This window comes from Mugil cephalus, chromosome 18 (assembly GCF_022458985.1).
Source record: "Mugil cephalus isolate CIBA_MC_2020 chromosome 18, CIBA_Mcephalus_1.1, whole genome shotgun sequence".
Classification (NCBI taxonomy): Eukaryota; Metazoa; Chordata; class Actinopteri; order Mugiliformes; family Mugilidae; genus Mugil; species Mugil cephalus.
Window position 1 is genome coordinate 20,799,512 of NC_061787.1, and position 15,374 is coordinate 20,814,885.

Genomic DNA, 15,374 nt, shown 5'->3' on the forward strand with positions numbered 1-15,374 from the left:
AAGCAGACATGACATACTGACACTGAAGACACAGAAGTTCCTGGTTATTTTACCAAAGACACAGCTTCTCACACATCATTATGACAAACATTTCACATAAAATGTCTAACGTGTTAGTTTGGGGTCGCAGATATCATTGCTGAGAGGAAACAGCGTTTCCTGTCTCTATAAACAAAAACGTGTCTCAGTTCCAGTATGACCACTGAGACACGATGCATCACAGTCTGAAGGGCCTGAATCACTAACATGAGAGTGACACCAAGCGAGACGACCTCCATCAACCGGAGACACATTCCTCCTTTTTGAGACAGCGTGACACGTTGGCACGCTGCCTGTCAAACTTTTTCTTTTTTTTTGTCCATTTGTTTTCAGCAGAGTTGGATTTGGCCGTCGGTCTCCTGGCCCCTGGCTGCTTCGGAGGAACTCAGTTTGGCCGGGTAACAGCAGGGCAACTGTACCATGCTTTGTTTATGCATGGCTCCACTGGGATTGTGAGATAAACAAGGTGAAAAGAAATGCAAAGAACTTCTGTAATTACTGTGAAGAGCAGACGACATGAAACACCAGGAAAGACCCAGGCTATGTAAGGCTAGAGGTGTCAGAGATGTCAGGGTCTGCAGAACTCAACAACATTAGGAATCAAGCTCGACAAAGATTGTGAAATAAGCTCAAAGTCTCCTCAGAGATCCATGTGCTACAGCATGTAGCCACCACTTAAGCATACAATCAAAAATTACACTTCTGTCATTCTGAGAAGTCCACCGGGGGCAGTAGCTGTCGGTGTGGATTTAAATAACTGACCGTAGACACAGTAAACCTTATCCTTTACTGTATGCAAAAGTATCCATTTGCATCTTTCTATTTTTATCAAATCCCACTTTTCATTATCATACTGAGACAGTGCACCGTGCAGCTCTGACGTGTGGCCTCAGCTTTTTGTTGCAATTCATGAGCTGGTTATTTATTCATTTTAGACGATATGTATAGACATCTTTCCAGGATGCGCAGATCACCCTGCTCGTACCAAAAGAAAGAAAGAAAAGCACCAAATCTGCTTTCCAGCAATACAACTCTGCACGTGTTGTGCTTCGAGGCTGATCTCTCTCAGAAACCACAGCTTTAGCGCTCATGCAATAGGTCAAACATCTTTGAACTTTTAAACATTACATCTGATAGCTGCTTCCTGCTCCTGCAGCTCATTCCTTTGATGCACCTGTCTCTCTGCTTTCTTCCTGATCATCATATCATTCCTGTACATCTGTATGACTGAGTCATAGGTAAAAATAGGTAAAAACAAGAAGAACAGAAAGAGATATGAGTCATGCGGTAACATGAACCTCCAAAGCAGGAGGACATTTTTGATCTGGAGATAGAGGGAAGGCTGAGTGTTGTTCTCTGTGGGGACAAAGGACATGAGATTAAATTGTGAGCACAGTGAAACATGCCATTTCTGCGTCTCGTTAGCAGGAAGTGATTGAAAAGAATCCTCAACATCACTGCCTCCCCCGTGCACAAGAGGAAGTGAGACGCGCTTTGCTGCGGTACACTGAAGTGTCACTTCCTGTTGCAGCTATTTAGCCCTGAAGCTGTATGTCAGTGTATTCTGTGGCTCCGGAGTCAGTTAATGATACATTTCCACGTTTTGTTCAAGTCTAATGTGAAAACAAAAAGGATGCAAAACTCACAATACAGCCTAAAAGACACCGTAGTAACAATATCACTCCCAGAGGAGCAACAACGCCACTCGGTCGGAGGCTCCTACTGACAGCCGTGCCGCCTCCCGGCTCTCATGTCTGCAACCGCCTCTTGTCTCCGGTCCCCGATGGCCAATTAAGACACACAGGGCACGGGCCTATTCCTGAGCACTGGCACATAAAGGACATCTGAGCGGAATTACAAAGGAACAGCTCCACCTTGGGAACACAGCGCTAAGGACGAGTAATAAAGATCACGATGTCACGAGAAGTCAGCGGCGAGTGTGGTGGAGGCTGTTTGTATTTGTGCAAGAAAAATATTACACAAATATGCCACAGTGGATTTCCCAAAAGTGCAGCAGATTACACCGGTATCTGTGTTTTGGCATGTCAAAATTAGCTCACTCAGCTGCTCGCAGACAAACAGTGAGTGGGAGTGTTCTCACAGGCTCATCAGTGAGGTATTTAAGTAAGATCCCAGGTTAATACATGTCATAACAGGATGCTCTAGTCTAACTGCACACCAAGATCATTTCATGAGGCCTTTAGACACTCGGTCCTCATGTGTGACTTTCTTCGTGGCCAAAGTTTGAAAGTTCAGTCATATGGTAACAGGTGGTCTTACACTAACATTATGGCCAGCAGAGAGGCCTCTGTGGATCATCCCACAGATACTTGATCAGTTTGGGATCTAGTGAATTTGGAGGCCAGGTCAACACCTTGTGCTTTTGTTTTCTGAGTTGTTCCTACAGTGGCTGCATCCTGCTGGGGATGGCTGCTGCCATCGAGGAGTCTCATTGCTATGGGGTGGGGGTGTCTGGTCTGGTCTAGGTGGGTGCTACATGTCTAAGTAACAGCGACATGAATGACAGGTCCAACAGTTTCCCAGAAGAGCACTGAATTATCACAAGATGGTCAATGTCATTGACTTAACTTGCTGTTAGCTTACTGTCAGTGGTTTTAATGTTACGGTTGACCTGGTGGTGGTTATCAACCAGGATTTAAGAACCACCAACACCCAGTGGTTATGTTTAGTTTCATGTCTCGCATTTAGCTAAGTTACAGTTTATGTGAAGAAGAATGCCACACTTTTAAAAGTCAAACTTGACAAAAGAAGGCGACAAGTAAATCTGACCTGTCAACTTATTCTTTGGGACATTAGCAGCTTTGTCAGTAGCACCTTTTCTGTGAATCTGACAGCAAGTTTATTCGTTGCACATCCGAATATGAGCTGGTATCGAGGTCACACCTAGTAACACTTCACTGACAGTAACATTAAGATGTGCTGATGTGTTTGATGGCTGCCAAAAGATGCAGAGTGTCAGGATCAAACGGCCTATCGCCTCTCTTCTGTCCCCTATCAAAACAAAAGCAATAAATGCAAAGATTCACCCACTGACACACAGCAGTAAACCTATGAAGCCTGTCCTACATTCCTCCGCCCAAATTTAATAATGGAAAATAGAAATCCTCATTGAGTCTCTTTTCTAATAAAGCAGAGTTATTCCAAGCCTCCAGTCTCATCTTCTCTGCTGGCCGTGGATTCAGAAACACAATGCGGTTCCTCATCCAAAGCCTGCGCCCCGAGTTCACCGACACACAACAGTTCCTTATGGGTCCATGCAGAAGAAAGACGGGACTTTGAAGGGGCGGGGATGGGGAGGGTCTCTCCACTTTTTCTTCAGGAATGCTCACTTGTCAGGGCAGTGTCAGCGCCCCCCTCGTCCAGCCATTCATCTCATGCACAAAGGCAATTTCACAGGAAGACGAGCTTTCTCTCTGCTATTCTTCTTCACCGTCTCTCCATCCCCTCGTCGCTCTCTCTCTCCCTCATTCTCACACGCGCTCCCAGGCCGTCATTAGCATGTTAATGGGCGTCCGGGTAGAACGTGAGCCAGTGGGAAACCAGTGGTGATAAAAAAAAAAAAAACAACAAAAAACACAGACAGAACAGGAGGCCTGGGAATGGCAGCGTATACCTCTCTGACCAGATCCTGACTCCGTCTGAAGAGGGGAGGGGGTCGATTTGTCTGGACCTAAACCACTTGGAAGCATAGCTCGACCCAAAAGCCGTTAATTCACCAGGCCGATGAATACAAGAGAAGTCACCCTGAAGAAAATGAGGCCTTTATCCCTGCTCTGGAAAGCTTTTCCTATGTCAGTTGCATTCAGTCATGCAAATTGTAGTTTTAAACTCAATGAATTTAACTCATCTAGACTGAGGAGAAGCTAGTTAGCTTAGCTTCCTTGGCAACTTTCAAGTCGCATACAGAATAAAGGCTAGAATGGCTGATCATTCAAGGCATTAAACATCAGAAAGGGACTTGAATAGTTAAAAGTAAATAAGCAACACTAATAAAGTTGTTGGCTTCTGCTGACAACGTTAGTATTCAACTTCGAAACATCACAGTGTTCAAGGTGTTATGTTTCATTTTTCTAACTGGAAACAAGTACTTTCAGGCAAAGAAACAAAAAAAACGCTTTCTCATCAATACCGTTGAGTATCGGCACCAAGTCAGCATATTTTGTATAAACTGAAATATTTGCCGCAGATAACACAAGTAAACAGAAAATTTGTTTTTTAAATAAAAAACTAAATCCAAACCTACATGGCCCTGTGTGAAAAATTATTCCTCCCTAAACCTAATAACTGGTTGGGCCAGCCTTAACAGCAACAACTGGAAATGCAATGAGTCTTCTACAGCCCTGGGAAGAACTCTTCTTTGCAGAATTGTTGTGATTCACACTGGAGAGTTTTCCAGCATGAACCACCTTGTTAAGCTCATGCCACAGCATCAGAGTGGATTCAGGTCAGGACTTGCAGGTCATTTTGGTCCATTCTCTTTCTTATGGTGGAGTCATGAACACAGACCTTAACTGAAGTAAGTGAGGCCTGCAGCTCTTTGGATGTTGTTGTGGGGTCTATTGTGACCTCTTGGATGAGTCGTCTCTGAGCTCTTGGGGTATTTTTGTCGGCCGGTCGCTACTGGGAAGGTTCACCACTGTTCCATGTTTTCACCATTTGTGGATAATGTCTATTGCTGTGGTTCACTGGAGCCCCAAAGCTTCAGAAAAGGCTAGCTAGCTTTTGGGGATCGTTTGGTCTACTTCACTTTGTCAGGCAGGTCCTATTTAACTGAACTTAGGTGTGATAAACCACAGGTAAGTTATGTTTTAACAGGACGGTCAATCACTTTTTCACACAGGGCCATATAAGTTTGGATTTTTTTTCCTTTAACAATAAAAACATTCAATTAAAAAAATGGATTTTGGGTTTACTTGTGTTATCGTTGTCTTATATTTAAATTTGTTTGATGATCCTAAGCATTTAGTCGGGACAAAACATAAGAAAACAGGAAGGGGGCAAACACTTTTTCACGCCGCTCTATAAAGTCCTTTAAAACAGGTTCAATAAGCTGCCAAAAACCTCATCGGTGGTCAGAAGCGTGGTTGCATAAGAGCACCGGGGCTGGAACATGTATTTGTGATGACGCCTGCTTGCCCTTTGCAGCCAGGTTATAAATAGCTGTTTGCCTTTGGGAGGCCCTTCAGAGCAGGTGTCTCAGAGCTCATCAGAGTCCATAATAATAAAAATAAAACCCACGCAGACGTCATATGTTGTTTACTGTGCAGCAGCCTCTCATGTGATGGCGACACCTCAATAAAACACTAATACCTGCACGTTTCTATGCCGTTACTAAATAATTAAAAGGAAGCGGCTCACTGCTGGATGGTTATCTCTCATGTGTGCGTGGATGAAAATTAGTGTAACGTTCAAACTTTCCATGAGTGCAGAAGTGAATAAATTAATCTGCCATTAATCATCCCCACAGCGGTCTCTGCTTCATCTAATTAATACTCCACCTGCTCTTATCTCATTCCGTCTTCCGTGTGGAATAATGGGGAAACTATATTTGGCACTGAGACAATCCTATTGTGTTACGGCCGGGCTTGAGGCAACTTAAAGGACGCCTTCCAGATCCTGTTACAGCTCAGAATCAAGTCAGGGCGCAAAACACTGGCGGTTGTGGTTAATTACTGTCGTTGTTGCTTTGGACACTTGGGGGCAGTGCAACGGGCTGCAAACACAACGGGGACATATTATCACTTAGTAAAGTAAAGTAATCTTATCTGAACATTCAAATGCAGAAATCTTTTCAGAAACAACATGATCACCTAGAATGAATGAACGATGATTCAGGAAAGGTCTGCTCTGTACAACAGTGTGCAGCTCTTCATAGTCTCCAAGCTAACAGTAGCTCTTCCAGTTTCCCAGAGGATTTATTTCCTTTCATGCCGGTGCAGAGTGTGTGTAGCAGTTTGTTGTTGGCTGTAGTGTGCTCTGGCCCAAAGACAGGCAACACTGTAGTTTGTACGTCTTTAAGAGTGTGCAAAATGAAGGTTAGCTGTGTTCATAGCCGTGAGCAAACGCCTAACCCCGGAATTGCTCCCCGAGCGCTACACAAGTGGCACCCCCATTGCTCTGAGTGTACATTAGCAAGCTGTATCTTTGGTTCGGTAAACGGCCCGACACATGGCAATAGGCTCTGTTTCTGAACGCCCGGCATATTTTTGCAGCATTTAAGTAAAACATCATGACTTTAATTTTTTCTTATCTCGGCTCTTCTTCTCAGCATCTACCCACTAGTACGCGGAAACAAGGTCAGTGTGTTCTGATGTCTAGTAAGTGGGGAGGACATTCACACACAAAAGAACAAGCACTGGATGAAATTCATTTTAGTTGCAGTAACAAAAAACAAAAACGATTGCTGTGAGCAAGGCAAAACGTAACTGAAAAAAACAAGTGGGAAACTCGGACAAACTGTCAAAGGATACAGGGACAAAGCAGGACTATATACACACACAAAGGCTAACGAAGCACAGGGAGGAACACACAAGGAGGAACCAGTCATATAATCAGCGTGAAGTAGGACGCTAAACAACAAGATAGAAAATTAGAAAATAAAAAGAGGAAACACAAGAAAACCAAGCAGGGTCACAACGTTCACAGCTCAATACCATGAACAGAAAATAGCTACTAAAGTTAACACAATGAGAGCACCAACACATTAAAGCTGAGTTCAAAGCAATGATCTGAGAGATGCTAAAATGTCTGGAGTCATGTTCTGTTGGTTTGTCCCTCAGAGTAACATGTGTCACAAACCCAAGACCAGTTCTTTCACTTTCTGTAACCGCTGGAGGGGGGTGTCGCTGGGCGATAGGCAAGGTACATCCTGGACAGGTCTCCAGTCTGCCTCAGGGCTAACACAGAAACGAACAACCATTCACACTCACACCTACGGCCATTATTAGAATTCAGAATCGCCAACGAACCTAACGAGCATGTCTTTAGGACAGAGGTAGGAAGCACCCAGAGAGAACTAATGCATTGGAACCCAGAACCTTCTTGTTGTGAGGCATCAGTGCTAACCACCACACCACTGCGCCGCCCCACCTTAGGAGAAACTGTCCAAACTGCCCATCTCCATCTGATGCTATTCTTAGACGGCGCAGCCTGGTCCAGACGGCAGCAGCGAACACGTGGCGCTGCTCAGCACCTGATATCCTCCATCACTGACATCAGAGACCAGATTAATGTAGCTTTAAAAATGGACAGAGGAAGCTGTTTAACTTTCATCTTGTCTAGATCCATAAACTTACCCAGATGCATTAGCAAGTAAACCGGAGTCTTTATGGGGAAATGATTCTGACGTAGTTTTTCCCGTTAGTCACGCAAAGACATTCATTACTTTGACCCTTTCACCTCCCCTGTGGTTTGTGTTGTGATTCACGTAACAACAGAATTTGTTGCATTTCACAATGACACAAAGTATGAATCACTGTGGAGAAGAGGGATTTTACACAAACGTCACAAGGCGCTGCTAGCCACTATAAAAAGACGGAGCACGTCGTGCTTCCACGTGAAACCCAACTGGTCATGGAGAGCTGATCTGAAGGGCTCCCCTCCCACCACTTCCTCATCCCACGGTTAAGGCGAAAAAAAAACAAAAAAAAAAAAAAACAGCACAAAGGGACAGAAAGTGCACCTGAAACTCTTGCTCGTGTTATGTTTCAGTTCAGCTCTCAGATTCCCTCTCAGCATCTGGGCCACAACCTTTACCCAAAAGGAAAAGGAAAACATCCATTACTTGCTCCACAGCTTGAACAAAAATTCCAGTTTTCTACCATAACAATCAGTGCAGTGACCAACAGTGAAGAGAATGAGTAAACTTACTGAGCTTTTAAATATATTTTGAGCTCAATCCTCTGAGGTCAACATTAAATTGGGAGAACCTATGCATAAAGTCTTACGGAAAACGCGCTTATTTCCAGATTCAAAGTAACCTTAAGTATATTTTTAGCAGTGTGAGATGTGTCCATTACGTCCAACAGTTTTAAAGCTGGATGCAGTTTATTTCCGTTCATGGGGACACCTGAGAACCTTTTCACATCCATCTGAGTGAGGCCTAAAAACAGGAACGGGATTGTAACCCCATGAGATATAAGAGCGGCCGTCTTATTTTAACCCAAGAACTCCGAAAAGATCAGAAAGAACTTCTGCCGTAAGAGACACGACTATTTCTACTCTCCTTGGAGAAAATGCACCAAAGAAGATCTCATTAGACTCAGCAACCAGTCTGAATTCCTCAGGCTGCCGAATACTGAAAATGCTAATGCAAGCTTGAAGGAATCTCACTTCTCTTACAATAAATTGCGGCGGCCGAGGAAATGCTTCACTATGGTCCGTCTTTGAAGGCAGATCAGTGTCAGAGTGTTTGCAGGAGGCGCCTCCCGACACTCAGAGAAAGCCTGAGTGACATCAGATGCCTCAGGAATGTCGCAGTAGTAAGACGGAGAAAGGAGGACAATAAGAAAAAAAGAAATCCCTAAGGACAGAGAGATGCTGCTCAACAAGACAGACTGGTTCAGTGTAGTGAGACCACATTTGGTTAACTGCTCAGGCAAAACCTGATCAGCACGTGTGCCGTGTTGTTGCTAGGTTTTTCCATTTTCCTCCTTGTTGCCTTGAGGTTGGTGTTTAATTCTCTCATACACAAGAGGTGAATGGATGGGCCACTAGTGACAGTTTATTCACTGAATGAACACAGGCACTTAAAATATTCTTTTGTGGATGTAAGATTTTGCATTTCTATTGTTTTATATGCCTTTGGTTGATTTTTTTTACATCTGTTTAATAGTTTGCATCTAACTGTAGATGCTTCTTATTTATTAGAAAGTGATTTTTAGGTGTTTTCTCATCATTTTGTGTCCAGTCTTATCTTGAATTGTTTAGTTGACTCTGGTTTAGGGTCATATGTCTACGACTGCAAGATACACTCAGTAAGTGGTCCACATTAGTAGAAGTAACAGGTATCTTATGGCCTAATACTGTATATGCCGGTAAGCTCTGCACTAAGCTCTGAAACTAACATGCAGCGACGGACAAACAGAGATGGACAAACAACCTACTGGTGAATGTTTCCAAAAGCCAAAGTTCACATTCGTTTGACCGCACTTATCAAGAGAGCCCGCGAGGTGAGCAACAAGCCGGCCGCCGGCAGATTAACATCAGCTCACACACGCCCTGACAGAAGAGGAAGTGGGTTGCGTAGGCTCTGGTCAATGAGCAGTCTCAGTCACAGCTGTACCGCCTGCTACAGGAGGCTGAACATTTGTCTGACGTCTGGTCAGCTGATAGTAATACAGGGGAATTTTATATTAAAGTGAAGTCTGCCTTTGTTCGCGACGGTTACACAATTTAACTGAGTTGAACTTAATACCTGTCATTTATGCAGCCATGTTTACCCACAAGTTATGTGGAACTGTTAGTTCCAGGAACTTCTTTCAAGGAAATAAGAGGTTCTTTGAAACTGTTGGGTTTCTGTATCTTATCCCACTGCAGTCTGAAAACCTGAAGACAAGGAGAATTAGTCCATTGACATATGAAAAAGCTGATTACAGTGTATGTACAACACTGATCACTAGTTGGCGATGTTACACACAAAGATGACAGTTCATAAAACTTAACCTCTGTAACAACCGTAACCACGGAGGAGATTCAGGCCGAGCTGTTGTTGAGCGTTATTCACTAGATTGACCCAACGCTGAGAAACTAGAAGCTGGATAGATTCAAAATGCACAAAGATTCTTCAAATACGCGAAGACCCTGGTTCTTGATGTACACCATGTTCCTCAATAGGTGGTGGAAATGTGGCTTTTGTTAGAAGACACATTGAAAAATTGAGAAAATCAGTGTTTTGTAGTTTTGGTCAAATTCACACAACTGCTTTAAGTACTCATGTGCCTCCCTTGATCTTGAATTCCCTGGATATTTTTCAGCTTCTTTGCTAGCATGTTGTCCTGTTTTCATATTAGCATGCAGACTGGAAGTTTATTGTTTTTGTTTTTTGTTTTTTTTTAAATTCATTGACTTTTCTGTTTTACAGTGTCCCAAATTAAATTTAATATTCATCCAGACGTTTATGATTTATAGAGGAAAACAGAAATGTTTTCTGAATCCTGCTACTTCAGCGAGATGCTGCTTCTCTGCTTTCCTCATGAGCAGTTTTAAAATGTCAACTTTGGATGCGGGTGTAATAATTAATTGAATGATAAAAAAAAATAGAATATATACACATTTTATATAATTATCAAGCATGCCGGGGTTCAAGAGAATTTGCAAACAGTGTTTCATGTGAAAGCAAACAGGGATGAGATTCAGGCGAGGAGAGGTGGGTGGAGGAACAGGTGGCACTCACACAAGAGGAAAGAGAGGAAGAATCACCACAGACGAGTTTTGCTGGTGCGAAGGTTGAGTCAAGTTCACCGGGACGCGATGGCGAGATCCTGGGGGGGGCTTATGTTTGGACTCTGCTTAACACAGTCACATGCATCGGCGTGGAGAGGGAAGGGATTTATTTCCATCACCGCTCTCAGCCTGTGATTTATTGTGTGCATGTAGAGTATAAACACTTTCTACTGCGCACCGGGCCTCTTGTTAGCTCACGCTGCCACTCCACAGAGTTTACCGAAGCCAACGAGCAAACAAGGAAGGCAGTGTGAGAATGAATGGAGCCACAGAGGCCTTATCTTGATAACTTGGATGCCAAGGCACGTCTTTTATACTGGGAGTCACCGGCCACACACACACTTCAGTCAGGTTAGACAGGTGGAGTGGTTCAGCCTGCTGGTTATGAGGTAATATTTACAATCAAAATACCTGCTCCATACCTCTGGCCCTTACACACTCTTAAAGCTGGTGCTGCTTCAGGCTCTCCTGATTCTCTCAGGTCACACTGGTCCCAGAGAGTGAGGCGACCCAGAGATGAAAGCGTCTGACGTGGTCATAGTCAGAGCAGCCGAGCCCCTTTTCTGGTTTGACTCACAGCTTCAACAGTATCATGAAATACAATGAGGGTGGAATAGGCTGAGTGTGTGAAGTGAAAGTGACAGTTAAACATGGAAAAAAGTGACCACTTTTTTTTTTTTTTTTTTTTTTACACCTTTGCAACAACTCCAGCACCAGCAGAACCAAGCTTTTCTGCGGCTTTAGAGCATGATCCTCATTATGGCACAGGGTTTGCCAGATTGTCACAGGACTGAAGGATGACGTTCAAACTATAAAAACCTCGACAGAAGCAGCTCCTACAGCTGTGTTTAGTAAAGACGAAGAAAATATATTCTGGTCATTTCTGGAGTTTTAGAGTTTTGCACAAATCTGTGATCGCATTTTTTAAGGATCAGTGTCTATTTGTCGAAATATAACATTGATTGTTTAGTCTGAAGAGTTTGTACATGTAGAGGGGTTGGATTCAAGCAGCGGCTACATCACGTCAAAAGGAGACAGTTGAAGTGGTCTGGGCATCTTAAGAGGATGTCTACAGGGTGCCTCAAGCTTAGAGGAGTTTCTCAGGTCGACCTAGAACTCACTCAACGGATAACATATCTTACCTGGCCCTGGAAACGCCTCAGGAAGGAGGAACTAGAAATTGTTGCCTAGGAGATACATGTCTGGAAAACCATGCCTAACCTGTTGGTGCCACAACCTAAGTTCATATAAGCAGATAAGCAAACCTGACTTCTGATAACTCCTAGGTAATCCAAAAATGAGCAAAGAGGTGGAGAAGGAGAGTAAAAACGGATGCCCGGTTGTCACTAATCGGAACATTAGCTAAAAAGACAGATACCGTATTGGTGCCAGGCTGTACACGTGTTTATTTCTGCAGTAAGGTTGAGCATTTTAAGACAGAGGTCTGTGGGGTTTGACTTGTATTGGGAACCAGCCTTAAGTGGCCACCAGAGGAATTACAGTTTGGTTTCATTTCGCAGCCCAGTGGGCCAGAAGAGACAACACCAATCACTGGCTCTAGAGAATGCCTCTTGTGTTTTCAGGTTGAAGCAGCAGCCACTGTAGTGGACGCCAAAAGGGCAGGAGGGGTATTTAGATAGTTGCAATCTGTAACCTGACCACTAGATGTCTCTGAAACCAACACACTGGTCCTTTAAGTCCATTTAGTCTTTACTGTCATTTTTACAGGAATAATTAAAACTTACAGTGATACTGTAAGTAAGTGGACTGGTAATGGGTCTTGTAAGATTGGTTTATTACCTGGATATTTGGAGTAGAATGACTTGACATGTTTCAGGCTCTAAGCAGTGAAAGCTTTGCTTTTCTTTGCTGGTTTTATGTTGGTTTTATTTATGTTAACAGAATATCTTCTGAGACTGAGTCTGAACATGCTTCCTCTTACTTCCTGACAGCCCGACACCTATCTAGCTGTAAGATGCAATGCACGTTTCCAGATATAACCCATTTCCTCCCTGGCTGCTTTGCATCTTTTGAACCCATTTTTGTTTTTTCCGGTCACAAACCTGACCCATTAGAGCTTGCTGCCAGCTGAGCTCTGCTGCCAAACGGCGAGGTAAATAAAGCCTGTGTGGAGTAGAGGTCGGCGGTCCTCGCCACCATTCTTTTACTGATCTCCAAAATAAGCTGAGTTGCTCCAGATTTAAACTAGAACAACCGCTCTCTCTCTCTCTCTCTCCCTCTCTCATTGCATTCAGGCCTCTTCTGTGGTTCTTCACGGCTTCACAGTTTCATAAAGGAAGGTGAAGTCCTGCGTTAAAACCAGGGGCAGTCCCCACATACTCATTAACCTGCACCTGAGGTTGACTGGAGATGTGACAGTCTGTCTTTTTACAAAGCACACACGTCATAGATGACTTGCTGAGAGACATTACCTGCCCGATAGAATACACTGATCTGCCACAACATTAAAACCACTGACTGAGAAGTCAGTAACATTGGCCATCTTGTGAAATTCCAGCTACACGGGGAAAAAAACAAAAACATAAAGAACAGCACAGGGTGTTGGCCTGGCCTCCAAATTCACTAGATCCCAAACTGATCAAGTATCTGTGGGATGATCCACAGAGGCCCGTCCCCTCAAGGCCCCCACTAACAACACCCTGTTGCCAGATAACACAGGACACCCTCAGAGGTGCATTCTCTGATCAGTCCCAAGGGAGACCTACACAATATTAGGAAGGTGGTCATAAAGTTATGCCTGATTGGTGTAGGTCATAAGGTCAAACTTTAAATTATAGAATAGTAACCAGCTGCCTCATACAACCCAGCCAAGAGGACAGAAGATGAATGATACTGATTTGTCTCACTACCTGTTAACTGTGTCCCTGCTTCTCTGCAGACTTAAACGCAGAATATGTGTGCACAGAGGTAGCAGTATCGGGGAGGTGTACCCCCTGCTTGCCAGGCCCGGCCCGCAGCATCCATCCCACCACCCCCAGCATCGTCTCGAGAACTCACCCAGTGTTTTGACCGCGATCTGCCGCGTCAGAGGCGGCGGCAGGTTGATGCAGACCAGGTCCACGTCCTGGTGCAGCAGCACGTCGTCTATCCGGTTGGTGTAGAAGGGTACGTTCATCTCCTTGGCCAGCTCCTCCGCCTCCTCCTGCGTCCGGCCCCACAGCGCCTTCACGGCGAAGCCCTCGTTCTTCAGCAGCGGGATGATCACCCTGGTGGTCAGGCTGGTGCCGAACACTCCGACCCCGGGAAGCATGGCTCGTTGGTTTTATGTGTCCGATTTGGTTCAGTGTGGTTCGTTGCTTTCAGGGCTCCGGATGAAGCCAGAGCTGCGGCTGTTCCTGCTGCAGCTGCTGCAGCTGAACGGGAGGGAAGCGGCGGCCGGGACCGTCAGGTTGGCCATCCACCTGCACTCAAACCCCCGCTGTGCTGCATTCTCCCGCTGCTCCCACCCCGAGATCGGGCGTTAAGTCCAGCTGAATATAATCGAAAAACCCCTACAGGCTTCCCTTGTGTTAAGAACAAGCATTTAAACGCACCATTCCGGTTTCTACCTCGCCCGCGTCTGACAGCGATCAGCGCACCGACTGCGCCAAGCAGCGAAGGGCATGTCACCTCCTTCCAGGGTTCGTTATTCCTTGTCCGAGCTGAACCCTCCTTCAGATTATTCAGCGAGGAGGGAACGTAAAGGCAGACAGACGTGTGCGTTAAGTGTCGGCTGGTTCTCAGAAACAGATCCGTCTCCTCCTGCCTGTTCCCCGGAGGATCCAGTAACAGCAGCAGTAACAGCAGCAGAGATATTATTCTGAAGGCTGCTATAGATGTTGCAGCTCTGACAGACCTGAGCTATCAAGTAACAAACACTGGCAGGACGCGGTACTGAGAGCGTCATTTCAAAATAAAAGCTGCATCGATTAGAGCCATGAAAATAGATTTGTAAGGATTTAGTAATTCTAAATGTAGTTTTAATTGACAGTCGGTGTATTGAGATAGCTAATAGTCAATAACGTATTATTACCATTATGAGAATTATTATCATTGTTATGTTTTTGTATGTCGAAGACAGTAGTAGTGGCGGCGTACACAATATTATTTTAATGGACTGTTTCCGGTTTACTTCTGAATAGTTTTGCTACTTGACGCAGCTCCTGCTGGGTTCCACTCCCCAGTTTAACTCTTAAGCTCCTGGATAAAAATAATAATAAAAAATAAATAAATAAAATACAATCTCAAGTCTGCGCAGCATTACTAAATTTTAAGGAAAATAAGTGAAATGTTAAAAAGTATGACTATAATTTAACTCTTTGGCAAATTACCCCACTGTACTTCATGTTTTATTGACATTTATTAAAAGGAAACAGCTACTAACTATTCTGTGCTGGCTTTTAGGCTACATGAAAACACAGTTTGAAGCAAATTTACATGTCCAGAGGACTGGACATTTAACCTCACACTGTACTCCATCATTTACACTTCACAGAAGCGTGTACCACAGCCTGACAGGATGCAACAAGGCAGACACTTCCCAGGTTTATGGGCATCTTTCAGCAGGGATCAGGAGCCTCTGAAGTCAGGAGAGGATTTGACTTTCACTCTGGTGAATATACAGAACGAAACACAACCTCGCTAATGATCTTTCCACAGCACTTGATTTACTGGCTAAATCAGTGACGAGTAATAATAAATGAAAAAGCTAATTAGTATTTCGTGTAGATAGAAGCTAACTGATGTTGCTCACGGCAATGTGAAGGGACGCAACATTTGGCAAAACTTCTCATTTGGCAAAACTTCTCATTTGGCAAATACTCAGGAGAAACTTTACCAGGTACAAGTATTTTAAATGGCAACAACATAGT

The 15,374-nt window shown here is 44.2% G+C and overlaps 1 protein-coding gene across 1 annotated transcript in view; it reads right to left on the minus strand.

Annotated features, from left to right (window-relative positions):
* gfod1 (glucose-fructose oxidoreductase domain containing 1) overlaps positions 1–14,349 on the minus strand; it is a 34,031-nt gene extending 19,682 nt beyond the window's left edge. The window contains exon 1 of the mRNA XM_047568100.1: positions 13,522–14,349. Within this exon, the coding sequence (XP_047424056.1) occupies positions 13,522–13,774 (253 nt within the window). The 5' untranslated portion in view covers positions 13,775–14,349. The remainder of the gene's footprint in view (positions 1–13,521) is intronic.
* Between the last annotated feature and the right edge of the window lie 1,025 nt (positions 14,350–15,374).